The sequence below is a fragment of the Cyrtonyx montezumae genome, unplaced genomic scaffold (assembly GCF_038088225.1).
Source record: "Cyrtonyx montezumae isolate F1298 unplaced genomic scaffold, pur_monq_1.0 scaffold_18, whole genome shotgun sequence".
NCBI classification, from domain to species: Eukaryota; Metazoa; Chordata; class Aves; order Galliformes; family Odontophoridae; genus Cyrtonyx; species Cyrtonyx montezumae.
This window is the reverse complement of record NW_027071914.1, coordinates 2,408,181-2,435,389: the sequence shown is the minus strand read 5'-3', so window position 1 is coordinate 2,435,389 and position 27,209 is coordinate 2,408,181. Positions and strand designations below refer to the sequence as shown.

Here is a 27,209-nt window from a genome sequence, read left to right as displayed (position 1 = left end):
CGTTCAGCTTCCCTGTTTTTCTGCACCAGATTGTACAGTTGCGTACATTAATTCTGTTTGTTTTGAACAGTTGCTTCTTTATCATCCATCTCATGCTAATCTAAATCATCTATGTAGTGATTTCATCGCAAGTAGAAGTTGGTAAAATAACCATGCAGGGTACCTCCGCATCCTGTATTTCTCTGCTGTGCTTCCTGCCCTTTTCCTGAGCTCCTCCTTACATGATGCCACAGCACTGCTCTGCCTCAGCTTGCTGCCTTTCCTGACTGGTTTATTTCCTTTGACATCCGCTTTCTTTTGAAGAAGGGCAGCCACTTTGTATGTGTCAGCCTAGTGCTGGAATTTTAAATACGTTAATGCATTCTCATTATCTGCAAGGGTGGCTGTCTAATTAGTTAGCTTAGTAAATAATGGCTTGATAGTGTCTCTGGAAAGTTATGTGTGCCACAGTTTTAATGCCTTTCTAATCCTGGCCAGTTCCTTGGTGAGTCACTTGCATTAGGTAAGGGGAGGAGATAGAAGTAAGGGTGCTGGCTTTCTCAGACTCAAACCAGCATTGTCAGCTCATGGTCAGCGAGGTTGTTCTCGCTTCCAGCAATTTTATCTTCTGTGAGGAAAGTGAAGTTATCAAGATCTGTGTGTGTGGGAGGGGGAGGAGATGCTAGTCTCCAGTGCTGTGGTGCTGGGAAGGCTGGAGGTGCTTGTTAGCTAGTCCCTCTGCAGTTAGTCAGCTTTTGATGCTATTTGCAGTGATTTTAATGCCTTTTGCTTCGTGTCGATGGCAACTTCAGATTTAGTTTTTCACTGCTGTATTGCAGGGTAGATCGGCTGAATCCATTTCTACAGGAAATACTTAAAAACCTGTCACAAACGAAAGCTATTTATATTTCTAATAATGAATAAAGGTTACATTAATTCTAGCTTTGAATGTCTTATGACTTTATGGGCAGGATTGTTTCATTATCTGTTTCTCTGAGCTGTCTTGCCAGGAGTTAGGTGGCTTTATTCCCAGATTTATAATGCATTCTCTTCCTCTTGGAAAGGGCATATGCTGTCTTGGCTCACTCTTTTTAATTTGAGTCTTGCAGGGGTCTGTGTTGTTCCAATTTTAGTTGTTCTATTTCTAAAGCCTTTCACATGCGTGTAAAATATGATAAAAACTAAAATATTTCAAGGCTTTTACAATGAGTTTGGGTCATCTTTCTGGATATATCTATTAGCTCATGTAATTTACAAAGGAAACACTTGAGATATTCTTTAGATTAGGTTACTAACTAACATAAAAATGAAAAGTTTAGCCTGTAAGAAGAGTCTCTGTGGTAGTGGATTACTTGCCAGCCCCAGCAGCTGTCTGGTGGCTCCCGCAGAAGCATTGTCCATCAGGTTTGGTACTCAGGGCATTCCCCTATCCATCCTTCATCACTGGTCTAACCAGCGATGCTGTGAGTGAGATGAATTGACCCATGTCCAAGCTAAACTAGTTGTCATTCAACAAAACAGCATTAGAGGAAACAGCTCTAAGTACTGGCAAAATCCCATGCAACCCTCTGGCTGCTGTTGCTGGGGAGTGGCTTAGGCTGAGCCAAGTGGGGAGATGGAGGGAGCCACGCAAGTCCGCAAACCCTGGAGGTCAGCAGGACACTGGGCCTGCTGTAAAATCACCTCTGTGCTTCTGGAGATGTGCAGCATAGAGCTTAGGCATGTCTGCCTCCTGCCTGCGAGCTGCATGCGAACTGATGGGGGTGGGCAGGGAAGGTGGGGGGAGAAGTTCCCTCTGTGAAGGCTGGGGGGGAACCTGCCAAATGGAACCAGTTTTAAGTGAGATCTTTCAGCATGGATGTCAGAGCTCAGCTAGGTGATGTGTTCAAGGTTATGAATAAAACTCTCAGTCTCGTGAAGCATTTCTGGTGTTCGGTTTGCCTTGTTGATGCTGGGCCTCTTGCTTATTGAGGTTGTCCAAACTGCCCCTGTCTCAGTTCTGCTTCTGAATCACTATTTAATATAAACCAGGAGAAGTCAGTTTTAGAGTGTGGCATATTTCTGAGTTTAATTTTCCTTGTGAGCTTTCATGGAAGCACAGTTGTGCGTTGTAGCAGGTTGATTTTCTTGGTATCCTGTGTGGCTCAATATTTTTGTCTTGGTGTTGGGAATGTGTTGCAGAGATGCAGAGCCTGTATGTGTCTCAGTGTGAAACCCAGGCTGCTGACTTCTTTAGATAGAAGGATAAGTCTCGAGAGGAGGCCGGTAGCTCTATTGCCTGGTAGAGCTCTTTCACAAACGTTACGTACCGCTTTAATTTCTCTCCTTTCCCAGGTCATACGTCTTTCTTCCATCCATCTCCTCCCCCAGATCACTGGTGAAAATAATGGTAAAAAATTACTTTGAGCTGCCTCAATATCATTTATTCCCTCGAGAAATAAATGCATCAATAGCACTGCACAGTAATTTTAAAGCTTTGATTTCACCTTTGCTTATAAGAGCACTTCCTCACCTACTCTCTCCTGTGAAGATATTTGAATGAAACTGGTAGTTACTCATGCAGCTGGAGGACAGGCAGGTTTGTATGTGTGCATGGGTACAGGTTAGTTGTTTACTAACTGGATTCCTGCATGAGCTGGCAGTGAAACTTCCCCCTCCGTATGAAGTGATGAGCTGCTGACAGTGTCCCGTGTTCCCAGCGTTGTCCTCGAGTGGCAGCTCTGGAGTGAGGTGAGGTTCATGGCATTACAAATGGATTTCAGCCTGGAGTGCTCCTGAAGGTTTTGGTCAGCTGCCACAAAAGATAAAAGGTGTGAAATTTGGAAGCTGAGTAACTTGAGTTCTCCTGATTTTTCCTTTCCTCTTAGGGAACAGACAGCGACAGTAAAATGGCAAATTGTAACTCTCATATGAGGAAGTAAAATTTTTTTGAGTATTTTGTATTAATGAAAGGCCTACAAATATGTTACTAATTTGAATTATGTTTCAAAGTCAGAGGAATGCTTTTGATAAAAGATAATGAATGGTAAAATAGGCCTTTCCCAAAGTATTTCACTATTTTTTTTGACTTGTCAAAGCAGATATCCATCCATGTAATGTCCTTACTAGATGCTGTTTCAATAATCACAAAAGTCCTATTTTCTGCTCAGAATGCTTTTTTGAGTCAGATCACAGAAACCTATTGTTATTCTTTATCACATCGTGCCTTGTCTGTGAGCAACCTTTGTCAAGTATGTGGTCTTGTTACCAAGTCCTAACTCTTTCAGTAGTTTAAAATATGTCTTGCATAAGCAAGTGTAGGAAACTCTATGTACAAGTAGCTCAAATAAAATGAAAAACTGAGCACAGTTTAATAGTTTATCCACTGAAAGCGGTGTACAGCGACTCATTCACACTTAGCCTGCAGTTGGTAATAGGTGGAGAGCTCAGAAAAGTGTGGTTGTGAAGTAGGCACACAATTTTACAGCCGCAGGTTAGGGTAACATGGTATGGCTGGATCCAAGAGAGATAATTTAAGTGATTATTTAACACAATAGAGGAGGCTGGTGCCATAATGTCTCTGTGCTTTGTGCAGATTCCCATTTACGGGGGCTCAAGCCCTGCTTGAAACTGAACTTCTGCATTTCTGCCTTCTTTAGCAGAACTTCCCTGTTAGTGACTTTTGAGATTCAACTTTTGATATTTAAACACGATTTCTAGTGAATCCCCTGGGGGCACTGCTTGTGTGGACTCATTTTACATGGGCTTACTTTGTCATATCTTTATCACAGTTACACACGTTGCATATGCGTATGTAATTCTAGAGGCATGAGAGGTTGGGTTGTTCTATTACATACATACACTCATCTGTTTTGCATGGTTCTTCATGTTTTACTGGGCTACCAGCTGACGTCTGGTGGTCAGGAAACAGGGACCGTGTTGTGGTCTCATGGTCACAGTGCAGATTGTAGTCAGTAGAAGTGTGCCACAATGTAGTTCAATTTGCATAAGCAACTGAAACCGTGCTCTGATGATGATCACTCACTAATTTTCCTGATGAACATTCCAGTTTTTGAATGAATGGACAGGAATATTAGGTGTTTGAAAGTTCCTCTTTTGATGATGCAGCTTTACTTGGGCTTATTCAAATGATGGAGTGCCCACTGAGAAGAGGAAAGCAGTCAGCAATCTAATAGCACTGGTTCATCTGAATGCGGTATAAAACTTCTTCATGTGTCTCTGGACACTCTCATTGGCATGCTTTGTCAAATTAATTGTTGGCCATGGACAGTTGTAGATATGAAGGGGTAATATCCCTGAAATTTATCCGTGTGGAGCACTGGAGTAGCTCTGTGCTTTGTCAGCGCTTTCATTTGTCTTCAGTGTTATATGGCATGCTGTCAGACAGCTGTTAGCCATGGAGGGTCCCCACGTCCTGGTGCTGTCATGGTGAGGCACCGTGCAGCTCCAGCAGCACTGGGGACCCCTCTGCTCCACGCGGCGCTCTGCTGCTCAGGGATCAGAGTGGAGCTCCGAATTCAGCCCTAAGTGCTTCTCCTGTGTGGAACTTGGGAGTTCCAGATTGGTCAACAAATAACTTAAATTACCAATGGATCTGAAACTTAGAGTAGGAGAGGCATCACAGCTTGTTTGACAGTATGAAGGCATGTCAGTTGCGTGGTCTGTGCGGATCTGGAATGCCTTATTCCTGATTTCGCTGCTGTGGACTGCGTGGGTGCTGAGTTATTTTAGCTGTGGGCAGCAGGTGTCCCTCATCTGAAGGAATGACGAATTCTGATCTGAAGCAGAAAGCTGCTGTCTGCTTGCAGGCTGACAGCAACACCTGGCAAAAGCTCACTGCACACAGGTCACTGAGCACACTGCTTGGTGGTGTCAGTGAAGGAGGGCAGGCATCACACCCGTGGAAAGTTAGCTGCTGCTGTAACCTGGTACTTGTTGAAGATGCATTATTTTTGTTTTGCTCGGGACTGTGATGCTGCATTAGCAAGCTTTGGCAGTTACTGTATCTGCCTCTGTTTGCCTGTAGTGCAGCCTAATCAAATGCCTAACCGTAACCTTTTAAGTTTCTAGTTTCTTAGCAATAGATGCTAATTGCAGGAATAAAGCGTTTGTCATGGAGTTACTGCTCACTTATTTCCAGGTTTCACAGGTGCCACGGTGCTGATAGATAACTCAGGGATGAACTGGTGTCTGTAGAGAAGAACATCATTAGTAGTAGTCTTTTCTTCCTGCCTACCCTGTGGCTGTTGAATTCCTGAGGGTTTAAACCCCTTGATGCCCATACAGCTCCCAGTTATTGTTAGGAGCTGGCAGACTGGCGAACTATGCTCCATCTCTTCCCAGCTGTGTCCCACTTGGTTCCATCTTCAGGACTACCTGGGAAAACTGAGGAGGAATTTCTCAATGCTTAACTTACTCAGCCAGGCTTTGAAGCAGGGAGTAAATCTGAAGTCTCTGTAGACCTCGATGCAGCAGATATGGCCGTTGTTTGGGGATGGTGTGCTTCAGGGCTGGACTTGACCTGTAAGTAGCTCTATGTCTTTGCTGAAGCATTGTTTTCTATTCCGAGGATGATGCAGGTGGAGCTTTCTCTCTGCCCTGCATACAAGCTGCATGGCTAGGCACCAGCCCTTTGCCCATGTCCCTAGCTAGGCACATTGCTTGCTGAATGACCCTCTCTGCTTGGGTGAGCTCAGCCCCGTGGGTGTGGAGCTGGGGCTGCCAGCAGAGCTGCTGGGAGTGCACTCACTGGAGGGGAATGCACAGGTGTGTGTTTTCCTGTTGTGAGCCATTGTGTGGTGTCTTTAGTGGTGGAGGCTCATTTACAGTCTGTATCCTTATCCTTTTCCCCATATTCTCACTGTTAACAGATTGTATCATTATCAGCTGTGGTGTGAGCTCTATTAGTATTACAGTTTTTCTTCTCTGAAAGATTAAAAACTTGAGATGGTATCAGGGTTGAAGCAGTTTGTCTGGGGGCAGGAAATGACAGTCCCGGTTAACTGGCACATGGCTTCAGAGGCAGAGGGTCTGGGTGTGTGATGGGTTATTTAGGAGCTGAAGAAAGGAAGTCAATACCTAGTAATAAGAGTACTTACCATGAGGATGAGCTGGATCCCACATCCATGCTCTTCTCTGTATTTGTAGCTCTTTGCAGTCATGTAAGTAACACTGCTTCTGCAGTAAGCCTTCCTGCAGTGTTTGTACACGTGCTAAAGGATGTTCCAGGATTTCTGTAGCTATATGGTTAGGAAGCATCTTGGAAGGACCTTTCTACTTGAAATGCATTTCCTGTATCTAGAGCTGTTCTTTAATCTCATGCGGTCTCGCAAAACCCGTTCTACCTATTAAATATGCAGTGAAGCTGTTCTGTTTGGTACAAGACTGTATGTTTAAACAGCAGAAGTCCTCGTTGCTCTTGTACTTTAAAATTAAAAATTCAGCTGCAACACTGCCTTCGGATTTGGAGCCATTAGAATGGATTTTTCAGATTTATTCTCCTGATTATAGTACAGAAAATTAATTGCTTTTGACGGTAAAGAATTATGACCCATTCATTATTTAAGCACCTTCTTGATGGATGAACCTTTTCTACTTGCAGACTTCTTGTGAAGTAAGGCTGCATTTTAAACTGATATAAGCGTAATACACCCGTATCAAACAGTGGATGCACTGCATCCTTTCTAGGGGGTCAGTAATTGGGAGAAAAGAGTGGAAGGTGCTTTGTGTCTCGCTTGTCTAAGCACTGTAACTACAATAGTAGAGCCTGCTGGGGGAAAGCAGGAGTAACTTGCTTGAACTGCATTTAAAATAATAAAATATTTTAAAAAGGAGGATTTGTTGTTTCTTAAAGCGTCCTGGTTGTGGAGGTACCACCCTCATTCTGTGGTGCTGTGTGCTCCGTGCTGGGGAGAGGACTGCAGGGGGTGGGCTGGCCCTCCCCTCCGCACGCCCCTCGGCCGCTCGCTGCCGCTTCCGTTCTCAAATGATTTCTGAGGGTATTTAAACCTTTGGTCTCATCCTTTTAGCAAATGAAGAAACAGCTTTTTAAACCTTGTCAGTTAAAAGCAGCACATCTGTAGTGATGGTTTGGTTACCTTTGAGCCTGGAGATGTTTGCTGAACGCCCCCAGCAGCCAAACCTCAGTCATCCGTTGCAGAAGCAGATGTGGATCTTTGGGAATGAAGCAGTCCTAGTCATTTTTCCCCTATTTCGTGAGGTAATTTCCAGAGCACATGGTTCTGATGTGAAAAATGACAGATAAAGTTTTAATGCATTGTAATGCAAATGTTTTCCTAGTATCTAGAGTAATCAAACTGGTGATAGCTAGTGCAGAGTTGGTTTAATAAAGCATCTTTCTTTACAGATGTGTTACTGTAAAGATTAACTCCAGGGTTTCAGGGGTGGGTGACCTCTTGCAGAGCTCTATCCCTTAAGCAGCGTAAAACCACAGGCTTGGTGGGAGGGAGGAGGGGGAAGGGGGCAAAGGGGTGTCCAACTTCCATGTTGTGCTTCAGATCTCTCTTGGGCTGTGTTCTTGAGTCTTCATTTTTTTTTCACAGTTGTTTTAACGCAGCCTACATTTAAAAGCTAGCTGCTAGTGATGCTGACAGTTTCCTATTGCTAATTGATTTCTAAGGTTTTTCAGAGTACCATTTTTTTCTCCTGTGCATCTTACCTTTCCTTGTGAAAACAACAGCCTCTGCATTTTAGAGAGATGCTTTTTATCTTAAAATCAATCTCATTGAGAGTTTAAAAAAATACATTGATCCTATGTTGCTTTGAAGTATGGGGAGGACTGAGGAGCCATGGCTTCTGAAAGCCACGAGGACTTGGGTTAGCCAAACTTCCTGCACAAAAGCAAAAAGCTGCTCAGGCTCAGATACTAAAGTGACTTAGGTGGCAGTTCCAGTGCATGTCATCGTCTCAGAACATCCTGAAATGTGATCTCTTTCTCAGCTGTTGCATTGAGTCCTTCGGGTTGTGCCCGTGAACTCCTCACTTGTCTGAATGAGGTCGCTCTGGTGTTGTTGAAGCACCATGACTTAGAACACAGTGTTACAGTGGCTTGTGTAAAGGACACTTGTACAGGGCTGTACCTCTCTTCCCAGGCTGTAATAATTCAAAGCCAGGGAGATGTGCTGTGCTTTGACACCTGCATGGTGCAGTTCCTGCTGAGCACCTGGAAGGGCGGTGCTGCTGGAGGGAAACTGCCAGCAGCTCTGCCAGGAGACCCAGGGCTGTGCCTACGGGTCCTGCTGGCTGGCATGGCTACAGCGCAGGGACTGGCCCACACCTGGCTTGGGATGCTGCTGGTGCACTCTTAAACCCCAGTGCATGTAGACAGTTGGACATCTCTGCTTGAAAAAGGAGGAAAAAAGAGACAAATGCAGTTTTACAGTATACACAGTTTTAATAACAAAATGTTTCTGTACACTGCACTTCTTTTTATTCCATTACTTACACCCCCCTCCCATCAGGAACTGGCTCTTTAACTATAATTTCAGTACAGTGGATTGGGGACTCTGAGCTGGTAGAATAGTTCACTCGCTAATGTTTCATGAGGGTGAAAAACAGAGCAGGGTGCTGTTTTGGTTTTGACTTTAGGGTTCTTTTTAACAAATGGGTGGCTGAGGACTGGCAGGTGGAGGTTTGTGCGTACATCGTGGGTGCATGAGCCTATGGCCTTTTGTCCTTAAATAGCACGAGTTTTGCCCTGTCTGAGGTTGGCCATATCCATCAAAGCTGCTTTCACCTCTCCCTGAATACCTCTCAGAAAAGGTTTTTGTTCAAGGTGTGAAATGCTGAGGTTCCAGCTGACTCTGAGATGATCTAGTGTCCTGCTAGCACCACGGCTTACAAAGCAAAATGTGGCCCCACTTCCAGTGCATGGGACTCTGTGCAGTGCAGGGGGGCATGGGGAGGGAGGAGCTGCTTCTGTGCAGCTGCCTTCTGGTTCTGCTGCTGTTTCTCTGCTTGCTTCTTTTTGTTCTTTTTACTGGGGGAGGAGAAGTACTGTGTTCCTTTCTGAACTCTTTAATTTTTATGTAAAGCTTAAGATGAAATTCAGCTTTCTCGGTAGACATCATAGGTCTGAACAGATGGATTTTAATAGCTGTGCAGCTCACAAAATTAAATCAACTTTATTTTCATTAAAGTAGTACAGAAATTAACTTAGGCACATTAAAAACCAAGAATGTAGTGCAGGCTTCTGATTAAAGCCACTGGATGTTTCTGGTTTACATGTCAGCAAATAGACTGCAGCCTTTGAAGGGGCATACAGACTGCGAGCTCAGATGCTGGGCTTTGCGTGCAGGCCGGGCTTATCTCTGAAAAATCACATAACTTCTGCAGCAAAACAAAACCCAACATTGATACAGCAGCATGAATTATGTTTCCTTCTGATGGAAATGTGAGCTCTGCTGGCAGAGGAGCGCTCCCATCGGAGGCTCAGCGCTAACCCGTTTTACTCTCGATCAAGTAATTCTTGGTTGTATGCATTTAAACGATGATCTAATGCAGAGCGACTAACGAGAGGGGAGCTGAAGGCATTAATTCAGACCTGCTCCAACACGATGACTCAAATGGAGCTTGCGCTGCCTGGTTTGCGTTTCAGTGGTACGAGGGTGGGGAGTGGTAGTGGAGGCAAGCAGGGAGGCTGGAGGATGTCTATGGGTGGCACAAGGATCCTAAAGCAGTAGAACAGATCTCCATTTGCAAACGGCCCCAAAGGTTTGTGTGGTGCAGTGCTTAGAGTTGGTGAGACACCTCTGTCATTTATCGTAACATCACAGAGTGGTTGGTTTGGAAGCGACCTTGCAGCACTCTCGCTGTGGGCTGGGTGCCCCCCCCAGCTCAGGCTGCCCAGGGCTCCATCCACAGCATCCAGAGTGTGACCACTCATCTCTGGGCAGCTGTGCCAGGGCTTCACTGCCCTCTGAGTGAAGAATTTCCCCCTAATTGAGTATCTGCAGAAACCAGTGCAGTAGAGGTGATGGTCTCCGAGAAGAATTTAACAAACTCTTCATCAGTCAGTGCTCATCCTGAAAAGCACTTAACTTAAGCCAAATCATCCTGCTTCGTCTTCCATAAACAAAATAAATCAGACTGCTGACTAAGGCAATTATTATAATCCTTTCTTTGTTTGGAAGAGTCACAAGCCATTGAGAATGGAAGACAGTAACTTTAAAACAACCAAAAAGGATTAACAACCTCTCACGGTGTCCTTGTGTAGGGCGACGGCTGTGCCTGCAGTTTGCTGTCCCTCCTGAGGGAATTCAAGTTGACTTTGCTGCTTGTGTTTGACATTCTGCAGGTTTTATTGTACCTGTTACCCTAAATGTGATGTTTATGAAGCTGCTTGGCTCACGCCTGGAACCCGGCGACAAATGGTTTAGGAAACGTCGGGCATAAAGCACGGCAATTGGGAGAGCAGCTGTGCGTTGGTGTGCGGTGCAGGAGCGTAAACCTGAGTGGGGCTGAGCGGGGCTGCATGGGTGGACTCCCCACCTCCTGGCCAGCAGAGCCTGCGAGTTCACTGGAACTGGGACTGTGGGGTGAGAGGAGTGCAGCACCCAGCGGGAGCATCGCTCTGTACTCTGGGGCAGAATTACATGCTGAGACTGAGGGGCCCCTGGGACACTGGAAAGGCACCGCCATGGGAGGAACCTCATGCTCCAGTCAGGAAATCATAGAGTGGCTTGGGTTGGAAGGGGCCTTTAAGATCATTGTGCTCCAACCTCCTTGACATGGACAGGGTTGCCAACCACTAGATCAGGTTGCCAGGGCCCCATCGGGTCTGGCTCCATGCCTTGTGAGCACCATGCTGTGATCTGGCTGCACATGGGGCAGCAAGGTGGGATTCTGCTGCGTGTGCGGCTCAGACATCGGTGTTCAGTGCTGCCATCTGATGGGTGGTGGTGATGCACTAAGATTAGTGACATGGGCACTGCAAGTCAAGTCATGAGTTAAGACAGAACTTTGGCTGCTGGTGCCTCCATGGAAACCACTCCTGCTCCCTGGTACCTTGGTGCAGGCATGGGGCCAGCCAACATGCTCGGGGTGGCACAGCAGGGCGGGCTGCTGCACATGCTCTGCCAAGTCCAGCAGCAGCCTGAGGCCGAGGGAGGAGCCCTGGGCACTGACTCCTGGGAAGAAAGCAAGTTTTCCTACAGGCAGCCTTACACTATGGTTTTATATTGGCTTAGGGCTGAATCACATGGTTGTAATTGTATGGGATTGTAGAACCAGAAGGGCTTGGGTTGGAAGGGACCTCAAAGATCATCCAGTTCCAACCTCCTGCCGCAGGCAGGGTTGCTGACCACTGAATGTGGTACCACACTAGTCCACCCCAGGCTCCATCCAGGCTGCCCCTGAGCACCTCTGGGGACGGGGCATCCACAGCTCCTCTGGGCAGCCTGTGCCAGGGCCTCTCCACCCTCTCTCACACTCACTCCTTCTCCTCCTGCCTCGCAGGATTTATTGTATTCACTTAAAAGCAGCAAAAGCAACAACTGATTTCCTGGAATGGATGCAGATTGGTTCATCCTATTATAAACAGTTAAGGGGGCTCAAAGGTAACTTTATGGAAAACCATAGACTTCTCTGAACCTCTTCTATTAAAGTACAAAGTCGTAGGAAGTACACAAAATATTTGTTTTATAATAAGGGCACTGAAAAAGTAAAATGATGCAAATTAATATCTTTAAAACCAGTAATTGAAAAATTGCTTATGTAAAATCTGAACAGAAGTCACACTTATCTTGCTATAGTTGCCTCGGACGAATTCATTTCACAATAAAACATCAAACTGTTGTATAATTGCACCCTAAATACCTCACTAAGTGGTAATACAGATATATAAAAGCAGAGTGAAATAGCGAACAGATTTTTATGCAGTGATTTTTCTGTTCAAAAAGTTTGCAGAATAGTTTAGTACAACACAATTAGCATACTGTAATTACTGATTCGTTCAAGGTATGTTGACGCTGTGAGGAATTTCTCTTCATCCGTGTTTGCTGGTAATTGTTTAACACTGCAGCATTGGACACAACACATTTTTTTTTAGTTATACATACATGTATATATATATTAAAAAATTCCATCCCTCTGGTCCTTTTGACTTTGGTTAGAACGTTTACAATATTTGAGCAGTTGACTTAAAAATAAGGTAATCCTTTGCAGACCCCCGCCCGCCCACCCCCATGGCATCTCAGTACCACTGTCGCTGCATAGATCTGCAAATATTTACATATAGTTTCATAATATAGTATAAATAGCGATAGGATACCTATGGTTAAAGAAATCAAATTACTCCTGAAGAATGAGGTGTGTGTGTGTGTATATATATATATATTTATATAAGATTTTTTTAATGGCATACTAGTTTAGATTCTGTCCCGTATTGAGTAAGAAACAAAACGTTTTTCAGTGAACTATTCTATAAACTAATGGTTATCGTAACTTATCGGAAGGTACGCAGCTTTGAGCTGGTAATTACCTTGAATTTTGGAAGAGGAGGACAAGAGAGAGCTTATATTACAGGGGCTAATTCTGTCTCCAGAGAAACCGTGGAGTTAGTGCATGAAAATAGCTCCCAGCAAGAGGAAGCCTGAGGGGGGTGGGGGGGAGGAACGACGACAAAGAGAGGTTTCTTCTCTCCTTCTCTCTTTCTTAACCGCGCGGTTGATATTTACTTTTAATTAAGAAAACCTCGCGTTAAGGGTATTTACACATGAAAAGGTGTGGAAGTGCTGTTTGTTTGTAGGCGTAAGTAATTAGCCCAAACGCATGAAAAGCATTATCAAGGCAGAGCAGAGAGCAGGTCCGAGTTGAACGCCTTTAATATTTAGATCACTGTACCAGCCTTCCTAATTAAGCACCACCAGGTACTCTGCAAGTGTCTGGAGAGCCATCCTGGTTAATTGGTGGTCGAGTGAACTGCTCCTGCCTGCGTTAGCTGAGAGCTCCAGCAAGGTACGTGTAAGCAAGCCAAACTGTGAACATGGAGGTAGGAAAACTGCCTTAAAAATTAAGTTGCCAGTCCCTGGTGCGTCTGAATTCCCACCTGAACCTCTGTCACTCTTTCCCTGCCCTTTCCCCTTTTTACTCGAGTGGAAGCGACCAGAGGAGGAAAGCCTTCCTCCGAGTGTGCCTCTGAATTGAGCAGAGCCAGCTGGGATCTTTGGCGTCGCACAGCTGCGGGGGAACAAACGCAGTGTATGTTCCTCTGCAGGTCTCTGTGCAGACATCCTCCCTCCTTCCACCCGGGCTGATTTTCCGGGCAAAGCAGAGTGTGGAGACCTGGGTATAAATGGTACACGCAGTCGGAGAGTTACATAACATGAGACATTTTACATAGTTGGAGGTGAGCATCTTTTTAGACTTTGAAACACCAGGAGTGCAAATTTAATGTGATCATTGCTTCTTTAACACTGAAAATATTATGGATTTATTAAAAAAAAAAAACCAACAACTTAAAAATACTGCACCACTCCATAAACAATGCTTCCATTGAGTAGCTCGGAAAATCAGGCTTTACGTCAACATTTGTAAAAATTAGAATCTGATGTAGGTCCCCTACAATTTTAAAATAGGTTATTTATCTGGTTTAATTTCAGGTATTATACTTCACATTCTTTATATGGCAGCTGCTGACACTTGCATTGTCCGTAGCCGTTAATGATGATGAAGGGTCCTTCGTGGGTGGGTTCGTACTCGTTGTACGGTCCTTGGTCTGACATATTAGCCATATGTAGCCGCGTTTGGGATCGGAGCTGCCTGTGGTTTTGAATCATTGAGCACTGCCTAATTCTTCTTAGTGTGGGAGGGCAGCATTTCCTGGAGATGAACACTATAAAAATGATAAAAAAGAAAGAAAACAATAAAGCCATTGTCCCTGTAATTACCCTTTGAGTGAAGATGGCATTGTTTGGCTCGGGGAAGGGTTCCTCGGTGGTGACGACCATGCCTGCTGTGGTGGGGATTTCTTTGTCTCCCATATGGAAATGAGAGGAGCTGATTCCTTTCGTGTACTCGGTGGTGGGAGCGTCCGTCGGTGCCGCGGACGGGGCGGCCGTCGATGCGTTCCAGCAGAGCTGGAAGCCGTGCACGGCGTCCAGGATGTCCTCTCCCTGGGCGTGGTCGGGGCTGTGGCAGAGGATGGGGTGCTCCCAGCGGCCCCGGAAGGCACCCAGCCAGGCGGCCAGCGCACAGATCCGGGCACTGCATTCCCACAGATTGCCCGAGAGCCCCACGGTGCTGAGCGACGGCAGCGAGCGCAGGATCTTGGAGTCCAGCGTGCTGAGCTTGTTGTTATCCAGGAGGAGGGTTTTAAGGTTAGGCATAGTTTCAAAAACTGTTAGGTCGATGGCTTTGATCTCATTTCCAGTCAAATCGAGCTTTTCTAAGGTGCCCCAGGTCCACTCCATCCCGCACGTCAAGTTGCTAATTTTGTTCCACTGCAAGAAGAGAGTGTGCAGGCTGCTCAGCCGGAGGAAATGAGCAAAATTAATCTTTGTCAGCTGGTTGTGCTCTAGGTGCAGCTCCCTCAGCTTGATTAATCCCGCAAAGCCGTTGCGAGCCAAACTTCGCAAGCGGTTTGTGCTCAGATCCAGGAACTCCAGGCTACGGCAGTCCCAGAACAGGCGGACGGGGATCGTCCGCAGGGAGTTGGAGCGCAGATGCAAGGTCTGCAGCTTGCGGAGGCCGTAGAGCAGCTCGGGGTGCAGAGAGGACAACTGATTAAAAGAGAGGTCCAAATTCTGCAGGTTAAGCAGCTGGCTAAAAGTGGTGTTTGGCAAATGAAAGATTTTGTTGGAACTTAAGACTAATTCCTTAAGTTTATACAGTCCTTGAAAAGAATCTTCTCTGACTGTTGCAATTTGATTATGATCTAAGTGAAGCCAAGTAAGTTGACTGAAGCTTGCAAATTGATCCCTTTCAAGTTCAGTAATAAAATTGTGCCTCAGTGACAAACCTAGAGAGCCCTTTTCAGTGGTGTTTGGCACTGAGTGAAACCCCTGAGAGTCACAGTAAAAGAGTAGCTTCTCACAGCGACATTTTGGTGGACAAGCCATGCCCAAGGCAGGCAGCATTTTTAAAACCATGCTCATTGCATATAGTGCTGCCAGCATACGAGCCCCTAATGGCCACTTGAAATGTAAGCCTGCAGAATATAATTTAGGAAAACAACAAGATAGGATATCCTTATCAGTATACTTTGAACATCACGATGGAAGATTTCACTGCAGATAACATTTCCATGCATTTCCGAAAAGCTTATTCTAAATGCAAGAAACAACTCACTACTACACACAGCACACCGGGATATTACACTTAGGACGAGTCTTTATCGGCATTACGGAGGATTACAGCGTCACAATCAGAACACATTTCTCTCGCAAGGTTCACCCCAGCAAAGCGTGCCGTGGCACCTCGCCGCTGCCGTAACACACAGCCATCATTCATGAGACAAGGGATAGAGAAAGGCACACACTTACCCATTCTTTTGAGTACATTGGAGGTTGCATTCAGTCGTAGTTTGAGACTCAACACGGTGAGTCTGTGAAAGGCTCTAATGCAAGACAGCCTGTGAATAATTTACTCGTTCGGGGTCCTTTGATATTAGTGCAAAACTGAATCCACGGTGCTCTCTTAGAATATTCCTTTTGAAAGCGCCGGCGTGATCTCCTCAGGCAGGTCTGCAGTTTTTAAGTCGACGCTTAAAAGAAGTTTTCTTCCTCGGCGGCTGCTCGGCTGTTTAATTGAAGCTCACGTTTTCTTTTTCCGCAGCTGTGGGTTCCTTTAGTCCTAACTTGTTGATGGCAGATGGGTGGCTTATTGCTGAGAGAAGCTCCTGGAGTAGCATGAGTGCATTTACTGAAAAGCTTTTCAGGGAAGCGGCACAAGAATGGGTTTGCTTATGCGCTGTGACCACGCAGGGCTGTATATAGGCTGACGTCACCTGCTGACGTTCCTTTTGTTTGGGTTTTCCAGAAGCTTTGCTGTTCTAAAGCATTGTGCTGCATACTGTGATCGTGTTCAAGACCACTGATCGAGGAGGAAAAAAAAAATCAACTGTCGGAGCCCTTCGTCCCGGCGATGCGAGCAGGAGAGCCGCGCACCGCCCCGCTCCCCCTGCATTCCTGCTGGCTGTGCTCAGCTGGCACTGAGGGCAGCAGAGCTGCAGCTGGAGCCTCGCTGCTGCCTGTCCAACCGGGCTGCACTACACCAGCTCCGGGACGTGAAGTGTGCCCGGCTTGGATCGAGGGCGCTCAGTAGCGGCACTTCGCAGGGAGGTGAGGGAGGTGGGGCGGCCCGAGGTCCCTGCAGGAGGAGGGACAGGAGAGGAGCGCTTTTTGGGATGGGATTTGCTGTTGGGGCGTGTGGCAGAGTCCCCCCCAGTGAGAAATGTGTTCGGAGTGCTGGGAAATTTCTGGAAAAAAGCAAAGCTTACATTAGAACATGGAAAGAAGAATTAATTGCAATCTAGCTTGACAGCATCAGTTATGAAACGAGGAAATCCATCTTATTTTTTTCCCTGCAAACCTGGTGTCACTTATTGCTGCATACTGAAGTGTAGGAGAACAAGTTGCATTTCCAGCTGGGGTTCCCTGCAGCTCACAGTCTGTGAGCAGGGGCTGGGACCCACGGTGGACCTGCAGCCAGCATGCACGCTTCTGAGCTGGCAGTGGTGCCAGCAGCCCTGCTGGGCCGCAGCCTGGTTGAGAGCTGCGAGCTGTGGCACCGTGGCCCCCACTGTCCAGGGCAGACTCTCCCGTGGACTTTGTTGTCACCTTGAGACACGCAGCAGCAGTGCAGCACGAGGTGCTTGGTGATGCTTGCCCTGTGGCGGTGAGGTGTCTGATGACCTCGGGACAGGGATGAGCTGAGAATAGCAAACTCACCAAGCTCACAGGGAGGGAGATGAATTGTACCAGATGAGGTCTGAGAGGGCAGTGGTCATTCAGCTTCGTTATTAAACTTCGGTTCCTTATTTAAGCTCAGCCTTTCTGGTTTCTGCCTGCTTTCCTTTCTCTGTCCTACAGCACAGCTCTGCCACTGACTGCAGCGCTCGACCTGTGGCAGTTCCTCCAGGGGAAGTGTTAAGTGAAATGAAGGGATGAAGAATGCAAAACAAAAATCTGTTAACGTAACTGTTTTTAATGGTAAACCAGGCAGTGCTAGGTGTTAAATTGTTCTGCCACGATAAATATTCTTGCATTTGCTCTAGACTGAAAGGAACACATGTAAAGAAACAACACAGACCTATTCCAAGAGTTTCTCCATAGTTAATATTCACTGTGCAAGAAGTACACAGTTGAAATCCAGCCTGAGCCGCCCGTTGTCTTGGGGGAGTACAGCAGCAACGTGCCTGTAGCTGTGCTTCTCAGCACTCATCTGGTGCACTGTCCTGACCCCAGTGCTGATCTGAATGTTAATAGCACATAAATATGGTAACGCAATCTTTAAAGGAATGTTCCCAAGGTGTCATTTAAGAAAATGAGAAAAGCTCTGAGATGAAAGATGAGTGTCCTGCTGTGCAACTACTTCCATTATTACCGAGTGGCCAAATTTGGGCACTTTTTGGAAGGGTTCTGCTTTCTTGCATCCATGCCTGTTGGTAGGTTCCTCCCACGTGAAGGTTGTGTAATCTGGCACGGGGCTGGGAGTTGCTGCTCACACTTGGTAAGCTGCTGCCTTGCTGAAGCTCTTGGCTCTCTGGCCTGTAACCAAACAAGGGCTGCTTAGCACCTCGCCAGTGAGTTTCCTGTTTGGGAAGCGTTTAAGGCGAGCTTTACGGGCGCTTTTCTCAGCAAAATCTGTTTTTGTGCATGGTTGTCATGAAGCAACAGCTATTGCTGAACACATACCTCCGATTCCTTTTTAAACGTGTGCTAATATTCTCCTTGTGCCTTGGGAACTGTCCGGGATGCCAAGGTGCAATAGGCTGAGAATAGACTCCAGCTGCCTGCATAATTCACACCATTGCATTTCTTCTGAGACTGCAAACTTGCTTGCATGCCAAGGGAAGCCACAGACTAGTGCCATCTGGAGCCTCCTGCTAGAACAGGCTTTTGGAGGTGGTATCCACACCTATAACACTGGGGGGAAAAGAGGAAACGTCTTTCTTGAGAATAAGCCCTCTAGGACCAGAGCCATCTCCCTTACCTGGCTCGTCGCTCCGCAGCACAACTGGTCTTCCTGCTAAACACGTGCACTCGAAGCAGAGCTGCACCCCGAGGCCAGTGCTGTCATTTAGTTAGGCTGACATCTGGTGGAAGCCTTCCTGGTGCATTAAGTCCCACACACAGGCTAATTTCACTTGATGCTGACGCAGGCTGGGCAGCCTCCTTGTGCTTCTGGTGCGGAGCAGGGACTGTGGGCGCTGCAGGCGCTTGGGGTTCGACCTGTGCACACAGCTCCTGTGTGTCTGCAGGTGGGCGTGGTGGTTGTTCCTGAACTTCAGCATGTTGGGAGTCGTGGTATCAGCTGCAGCTGTTTTGCCTTCTTGCTGTGCAGAGGAGGCTAGCGCAGATGTGGCTGGAGCTTCACACGGGCAAGGTTGCTGCTGTACCAGTGGGAAGTGCTGTGCAACCCTGTGTTTCAGTGCTTAGCTGCAGGACACTCCTTACACTCAAGTCTGTAACAAGCCAGGATGTTACTGTCTGCTCAGACATCACATATCAGATAGGTGAACACTGCTGAAATTTGTGCGTCGTGCTCCATCACTTACCCTTCACAGTCTGGAATCAGCACTGTTACACCTGGAATTTGTTTGCAGCTCTGCTCTCTTGGTAATCCAGGAGTATGGGCGGCCGTCCTTTGCAGACATACAATTAGGCAAGGTGTCAAGGTGAGAATCAAGCACGTGACAGACTTCAGTCCAAGCACATCCTTATGCCTCGCCATGGAGCTCAGCGGCACTGCGCTGATGTATGGCTTCCCCCGCCCACCCCGAGGACGGAGTGCCAAGCACCCATTTGTCACTTACTCAGTCACTAACATTAAGCACAGCACTGCCCCTCCGTTTGGTTAGAAGGCAATTCAAAGATTACCTGAAGCAGAAATCCCTCTGCAAATGACCTTTTTTCTATAGAGGGGCTGCTGCAAGGTCCTGTTCCTCAGTAGCTCTCTGATCTTAGGTGAAGCTCTGAGGTTAATCAGGGAAGTTTTTGTTACGTAACTATGAAAACATGGCTGTGTAACTACATTGTAATATGTGCTGTGCTGATTCTGGTTGCTTCCAGATAGCATTTGTTTACTGCCAGCACCGTGCTGTACGTTTCCACATCTATGAGTTAGTTGCGGTTGGATTTTAGCATTGGTAGCTGCAGGAAGAGCTTGGTTTGGTTTTGTTTCTGAGTCAGATGGCAGGTCTACAAAGGGAATGCTTTGTGGACCGAGGCAGTGATTCCACTTTGCCTCTCTGTATACAAATCCCCTTTCTCTGCTTTAAGCCACTGGAAAAAAAAATAGTGAGGATAGCTGTGAGATCTGGAAGAGCGAGGATGCGACAGCAACTGCTCGTGCTGCCTTCCGAGCAGGGCAGCACTGACGGTGGAAGAACAAAAATCCCATGGGGTGTGAGAAATGCGTGGTTTCTCACACCTAGTTGTAGCCTTTTTAATGAAGATTTGAAACATATTTGCTCTGTGGCTGAATGTATTATCTGTGATACCGGGCAGAGCAGTAGTATCATAATGCCAAATGACTGATGCAGTCAGTATGACCCTGTTAAATCCGATGAATCTATCAGCTGCTTCCTCTGCTACTGGCTGCAGAGCCTGCAGTTCCCTCGGACGTAGCTGCTTCCCATGCTGAGTACCTAAAAATCCCATCAGTAGTCTGAATGTTTGGGATTCATTTTGTCAGTCCTTCTAATCCCGTGAGCAGAAGCTGATCTCCCAGATATGTCCTTCTGCTGTGCCCTTAGTTGGCTCTTCCATGGAAGTTTGAACTAGAATCAAGGGCCAGTTTTTAACAGGAAGAGTGATTGGTTACTGGAGCAAATTATCCAGAGGTGGTTAGCTGTCACTGGTAGCCTTTACAATGTGATTTATTACTTTAGAGACCTGTTTGAATGGCGGTTGTTAAGCTGTAGGGTGGAGCTGGTGGGTACAAACTCATGGCACTTAGGCAGTGAGGTTGATGTGATCCTTGATGGTGTTTAACACTTGGAGATAATGTCGAGGTTGGAGCAGCCTAAGCCCTATAAGCTGGCTCTGCTTAGACTTTGCAGGGTGAAATTGGTCCTCCAGTTGTGTGTTACCTTAACTTTTATGCAGAAAAAGCCAAGTGACTTCAGAGTGGCAAAACTTTAGGTCCTCATCTTTGGGCTGGGACCTGAGTTAGAGCTGGCTGAGGGAACTGCGGGTGGGAATGGCAAGAGGCTCCCTTTCTGTGGCTGCAGAGGTGCAGTTGTGCACCCTCCCGTTGCTGTGCACCAGCCCCAGCCCTAATGAAGGCACTGGGTTAGCAGCTGAGGTCTTAAGGTGGCAAATCACTGCAACTCAATTAGTGGGGTGTTTTATGTTGCTACCTTCCAAAGGAAATGCTCTTAATAGTTTCTGACAAGCTTTTGTACTGAAATTTCAGAATGCCAACAAGATGGAAATAAACTGGAGCTGCTTTGCTCATATGTAATGGGTTTAGATTATACAGCTATTTCTGTGTTAGTACATAGTGTGACTTAATAGGAACAGATCAGCAGTATGAAATCGGAGCTGCTTAGCCTCTAATGTACACATTGAATGCTTTTCAGAGCATTTTATGTCGGGTTGCCTGTGATCTGGTCTAGTGAACTGAACAGCCATTAGTGGAAACCATCCCTTGGTTCCCTTGCATCCAAAAGGGACCTGTGCTGTGCACACTGCGGCTGCTCCGTGCCGTGAAGACAGGCAAGGCAAAGTGCAAGTGGTCAGTGCATTGACATCAAACTCAAGCTCCTGGTTAATGTAAGGGCACCTGGGGTACAGGAAAAGGGCACTTCTTGGAACTGCAGAATGTTTGGCTTCCCGTGTATTACACAGGCACGTGTCTTGTCTCCAGAGACACTGGAAAACACTGAGGTGGTTGGGGGAATGGTTTGGCTTCCCTCTGCAGGGGGTACAGTGGTATGGAAACGTGAGCAGTTGCAGGTTTGTGTCTCAGCAGGCACAGGTGCTGCCAGGAGCCCGCTGCCTGCGTTGGGTGCAGCAGGCAGAGCCCAGCCCCTGAGTGCCAGAGGGCTGCAGCCCAGTGCCTGCCAGCCCAGTGCCTGGGCAGCCAGGAGCAGCTCAGTAAAGGCAGAGTTCATTTTCACCTTGTTTAGAGGTGCTTTCATTTTGGAGTGTGAAGTCTGGCCCAGCCTCGGGTCTGCTGGAGCTGTGGTGTGGCTGGAGCAAGCTTCAGCTGGTGTCGGTTACCACTTGTGATGGGAACCAGTGACTGGATTAGGGGAGTGCCAAACCTTCAGAAATTCATTAAATTGTAATTACTTGACAGCATTCGAATCTTCCCCTCGGTTTTATTCAGTTTTTATTCCTGCTGTAGAGTGGACTTTGTGTTTTCAGTTCAGGGCTGCCTGTGTGAGTGTTTCAGAGCAGCCTGGCATCTGCAGAGCGGTTATTGGCATAGCCTCGCGCTACTGCTGTAAAATGGGTTTTGCTGTTTTTTGTTTTTTGTTTCTTTTTTTTTTCTCCACAGGATAATTATATTGATCGTGGCTTAGAAGTTCAGAAATTGGTTTGTGGTTGCATAAAGCTTACTGCATATAACTCTCAGAGAAGCTCTATTGTACAGAAAAACCCTCCCTGTGAGACTGTAAGACCACTGCTGTCGTATCTGGCGTTCCTAATTTGATACAAATTCAGATATTTTCAGCTCGCTGTCTGCTTAGGAAGAGGGAAGCTGCCACTGCATCTTGGCCCTTTTCCCTCTTTTAACAGTGGTGCTAATGTGAAACTTGCTGTATCGAACTCGGCGAAATCCAGGTCCCAGCAGGCGAGCCTGGATGCTTATTTGATGTTGGGATTTCATCCCTGACAAATGTTTTATAAGGATTTTACCTTTAATATAATTGATTTTTGGCTTACGATTGACTGCTGAAGAACAACCTTCTGTGATAGCTAAGCGTGGACTGCGCGGGCAGCACCGCCGTGCCGCACCACCCGGTGCCTCCATCTGCTGTAGGAGAAGCTGGGGTGCAGTCCATTGCCTTTGGGTCCTAAAAGGTCGAGGATTGAGGCACGGAGAGCTGTTTGGGACTTGAGATTCAAGGCAAGCTGTGTGGTTGTTGGCAGAGCTGTCAGAGAAGAGAAATCTAAACTTAGCCGTTTAAATACGGTCTCTGGCTGATGAGGAGCAAAAAGCAGCCTAGATGTAGGAAAGCATCCATTTCTCCAGAGAGGAAGCTGGAGAGTGTTGGAAGATGCAACCTTATATTGTCAAATGCTCCTGAACTGCTCGAGCCTGCCAGGAAGAATAATGCTTGGTCAAGGAGGTGGAGACTTTGCTTCTAACTTGAATAATCACCTTAAAATAATAATAAAGGAGCTGACAGTCTTCTTGCAATAAATCATACCGGTTTTATTTGGAGTCCCTGAATGCCTGTTTACCTCTTTGTCTCTTGTTTTTCAGGCTGGACGCAAGGAAAGAAGTGATGCATTGAATTCTGCAATTGATAAAATGACCAAAAAGACCAGAGACTTGCGCAGACAGGTAATTACTGTGTGAGGTTAATACCTGGTGAGACAAATGGATGCCCTTTGCATGTCTTTTCTCTTGGAAGAATTTCATCTGTTGATTTGGTTCCAATTGGTAGAAGACTTGCCTGCTTGAGAAATAGAGGAAATGGAACCAGTGTGCTGTTCATAAGTGTAAGGTGGAAATGTAACCCCATTACCTGTGATAAAGGGGCTGGATTTGTAGCCGTCCTGATGGCAACAGGGATTATAAGAAACCCTAACATTTTATGAGGTTTAAACATAACCAGTTGTGCTTTAAAATTCCATTGGCTCTCATCTCACCGTGTATTTTCTATGAGAAATGCAATGTAACGCCGATCTTTTATCTGATTTTTTATTTTTATGGCACTATGTTCCTTTTTCAAGTAAATGTGAATGTGGATCAAGTTTATTTTAAGGTGTTTTTATTCTGTTGGAAAAATTAAAGAAGTTAAATGTGCATGTTATTTTATCAGCTGAAGGAGAGTGGCAAATTTACTCAGACAAAGCCAATATGAGTTGCTAAATCAATATTTGTGGCCAAACTGGTGACTTGCACTTACATAACTAATCCAGTTTTTAAGGAGATTTAATTTAAATTGAAGCAAAAAGTGTATAGACAAGACTTAGTGCAGAGAAAGCCTTGGTCACACAAAGGAAAAAGGATCAACGACAAAAGTGCTTAAGCTTTACATATTAATACAGTGAAAGGAAAATAGCAGAGGAACGCGGGTGAAAAATAACTCTTTTATTCTTTTATTTTTATTTTAGCTCCGCAAAGCTGTTATGGACCATGTATCAGACTCTTTTCTGGAAACAAATGTTCCACTTTTAGTATTGATTGAAGCTGCCAAGAATGGGAACGAAAAAGAAGTTAAGGAATATGCCCAGGTTTTCCGTGAGCATGCCAATAAATTGATTGAGGTAAGATGGTTCAAATTGAAATGAAATTAGCACTCCTTATATTGAGTCAAGACTAGGCAAAACACACTTCTCAATTCTGTTGAAACAAATAGCAATTTTTAAAATAAATTTGCTTTTTAATGTTCTTTTAATGAATTTAAATACAATGTAGTATTTAAATTATTCAAAACATAAGCTTGTAGAAAAGCAGCTGCTGTTACATAGCCCGTGTAGTTCTGTTATACTGTTACTTTCACTTGCTCTGTGAGTTAGAGATGGTCAAAGATGGATGTAAGGAAGGTGTAAGGAAGACAGCGGCAAGACCTTCCTTCTGTCATCCCTGACCTGCCACTTAAATCCTAGTCATCCTTTTCTTTTCTGGCAAATGCTGGTGCCTGTGAACTTAGGGTCTTTTAAGTGAAGACTTCTGGAGTGAGAACCTGATTGCATGTCTGTGAGGAGCAAACAATGGACATTTTAAGCAAATTTCAGCCACGACAAAACCAATCCCTACCACCTTTTCCTAATCAAGAACACAATGACTGTTGAACACGCATTATTGCAAGGATTAGAACTAATCTGTGGGAACATTAAGTTGCATGAAACTGACCTATCTTAGCTAAAATGAATTAAAGTCCACCATAGTCTACCATAACTGATAATAGTTCTGAAACAGGCATTGGCTTTCACAAGGTAAGTGAGTTCACGGCTTGTTTATACGCACGTTTTGGAAACCTTGTGCTTTTGCCATTGTTTTCACAGTAATTTTGTGCATGTTCATGCTAAATGCTGAGGATCAGATGTACATCTGTAGTTTTTGTTATTGTTGATGAAACATGAAACTTCAAAAACTCTTCTGTGCATTCCACTGCCCTTGGAGGCACCAGCTTACTCATGATGCTTCACCCCAGCAGATAGCCAGAAACCATCAGAAACTGCTCAGCACATTTCTGCTCTTTTAATGTGTCTGCTGCTGACCTGTCCCCATGCCTCTTAGGCTCATGAGGAATAGTTTCGCACAACCTGACAGATCTAAATTACTCAAGAACTTAAGACTTAGCCATTATCAGTAAACATATTTTCTGACATTTGATCAGTATTTTTTTTGTCTCTTTTTGAAGCTTTATGGGCTCTGAGTAGAGTACGTGGGGACTGTCCCATAGTGCCTCAAACTGGTTCGTTGTTCAGAGCTGCTCTTGAAGTCATGGGTATCTTTAATTCCTTTGAAGTTGTCTGTTCTTCACTCTTGGCCTGCCATGGATCAGTGTAAATGCCATCCTCATGTAGCTTCAAAGTTAGTTTATTTCAGTAGTAGGTAACTAATGCTATTTAGTGGTTTGACAAAGCAGCAGTTGGAGGAAAATGCAGTGCTGAGGCAGCAGGATTTGGCCATCCCATGTCAAGTGGTAGCATTGCTTAAGTGAGCTTTAAAGCCTCCCTTCTTACACTGCAAATCTAATTTGGAGTGTAAGAAAATTATTTTAAGGGCTTGTTTGCAGGAGCAGGTTGCAGGCATAGCAGTAGAAGCACCTCTGTCCTAGCAGCACCTCTCCAAGGGACACACGGTTCCTCGTGAGGAGTTTATTGGCACCGTTAGATGCCCTGCTACATCCTGCCCCTCACTAGGTGAGCCCTCACCCCCTGTTCCCTCACACTGTGTGTGGCTTCTGAAAAGCAGTGGGAGCTGTAGGCAGTGGCATGCAAGAATGGCTTTTCCTGACCTGACCTTGTGTGCAAAATGCCAAACTACAAATGAATTTTACAGAGCCTCTGTTGAACCAACCAGTCTGCCTTTCAGGAAGGGCTATTCCCATGGAAGTACACATTAAACAATATTTCTGTCTGGCATCAAAAGGTTCTGCTAAAATTATATGCTGCTGGAACAACTTTTGAAAGCTTGTTTATTGCTTTTGCTATCTGAAATGCAGCAGTAGATACAGAGGAGCATGATCTGGGTGACTTACAAGCCTCTTCCATGAATGTAGATGGATTACTACATATGCCTACCTTAGAAGGGGAAGAGTGCTTCTGGAGAGCAGCTGTCTCCAGGGGACACAGAGCTGCTGCAGAGTCATCTGTGATGTCAAACTCACTGTAAAGGAAGGCAGGTCGGGGAGGGCTGTGCTTACAGTGCCTCTGCCAGAACACAGAGGGCTGTTTGCAAGGTCCCGTGTGATTCTGCTGGTGGGCAGAAAACTCCACTGCAGATATCCAGAGAAACAATAAAGATTGTGTGAGAACAGAAGAGATGATGTTCCACTGTTGAGATTAAAAGTGATTGCTTCCACCTGCTTTCAGTGGGAGATAAGTGTGCTGGGGAGTTTATCATAACTACCCTCAGAAATGCTGCTGAATGCCTCGAGACATCAAATGTGACAAAACAGCTGCAGTGCAGAACAGTGGTGCTGTGTATCGCGCTGTGATTGACAGGCTCCTGTGCCTTAGATGTAGAACAGAACATGCCCTTCTCTTTAATACTAAGCAGAGAGGAGAAATGCACGTCAGAGTCCTGATCTGTGAGAGAGAAATTGGAGGGTTCCCACCTGAACTGGAAAGTTTTGCTGCTTGGGTATAGCGCTCGGTGCAGATGTCTGTTCTGTGACCTGGAGGAGCTGGTGCTGCCTTCCAGTGAGCTAGCCACAGGAGGGGACTTTGTGTTTATGGGCCCTCCATGTAGCTACAGAGCTATCCGAGCACGTGAGCTGGGTATTTTTATTTTAACAGTATTCCCTTCTTGGCAGTGGACCACTGCTTAACTTCTCTTTCCTAAAATCCAGGCAGCCAAATTCAAGCAAAATACATATAACCACAGAAATCTAATTTGCCTGCTGGGCTTGTATTGTCTAGGTAAACCATACCATAAAATTGTCCCAAAGGGCTTCTGTTTGATTTGTGCTTTCATAGTAAAATACTAGCCTTTATCCTGCTTGTTGAAAACCAAGAAAGGCTAAAATAGTAAAATTAGATTTGTTTCACTTTAATAATGTATTTCAAAGGTAGCTTTCAAAATCACTCTGCACTAATAGTCCATTAGCTAGCCAGTACTCATCCCAACTTTAACTCATGGACAGAGAGGCCAATTTAAGCGCAGCAGAGAAGAACAGAAGGGTCAGCACTTCAGGAATTAGTGCAAGAGAGAGTTAAATTTACTCATGGACTATGAAAGTCTTCCTAATTTACTGTTTGCAAAGCATGTGCTTGTGTTCTGGTGGGTTTTATGTTGATGGATAGAGAAACCTTGGCTCTCAAACCTGTAACTCTGCACTTGAGGAAAGATGTGGCATCCTTAGAATTAATGTTTCTTCTTAGAGAGTAGGCTGTCCTGAAACTCGAGGCTTGTTTTTCAGTGTTGTCACTTAGCACCATGCTGACTTTGCTCACCTAGGCTTTGAAGTGTACTTGTGTACAAGCTGCCTGCGTGCTGCTCGCCAGAGTCACTGTAATGGCACTTCAGCTGTTCTCTGAAAAGAGAGAGGGCCATAAATGTCAGAGAAGAAACATTTTGCTTCACTACTGAATGCTCTAGAAAAATAAAAAATTAGGCAGTTGATTTGTCACTGTACTGTGTAATTTCAATTTTAAAGTTTTCTGAGGCCCTAAGAAATTAGGTATTGAAAAGAC

At 45.7% G+C, this 27,209-nt stretch overlaps 2 protein-coding genes across 2 annotated transcripts in view; one reads left to right on the top strand and one right to left on the bottom strand.

Annotated features, from left to right (window-relative positions):
- CTNNA1 (catenin alpha 1) overlaps window positions 1-27,209 on the top strand; it is a 90,463-nt gene that overhangs the window by 26,999 nt on the left and 36,255 nt on the right. The window contains exons 7-8 of the mRNA XM_065734454.1: window positions 22,600-22,680; window positions 23,457-23,609. Coding sequence (XP_065590526.1) covers window positions 22,600-22,680; window positions 23,457-23,609 — 234 coding nt within the window. The remainder of the gene's footprint in view (window positions 1-22,599; window positions 22,681-23,456; window positions 23,610-27,209) is intronic.
- On the bottom strand, window positions 12,283-18,451 carry LRRTM2 (leucine rich repeat transmembrane neuronal 2). Its single transcript, XM_065735021.1, has 3 exons — window positions 18,305-18,451; window positions 18,151-18,211; window positions 12,283-15,145 (listed from the first exon to the last, which is right to left on the bottom strand). Exons 1-3 carry the CDS (start codon window positions 18,449-18,451, stop codon window positions 13,602-13,604), a joined length of 1,752 nt encoding a protein of 583 aa, XP_065591093.1. The 3' UTR covers window positions 12,283-13,601.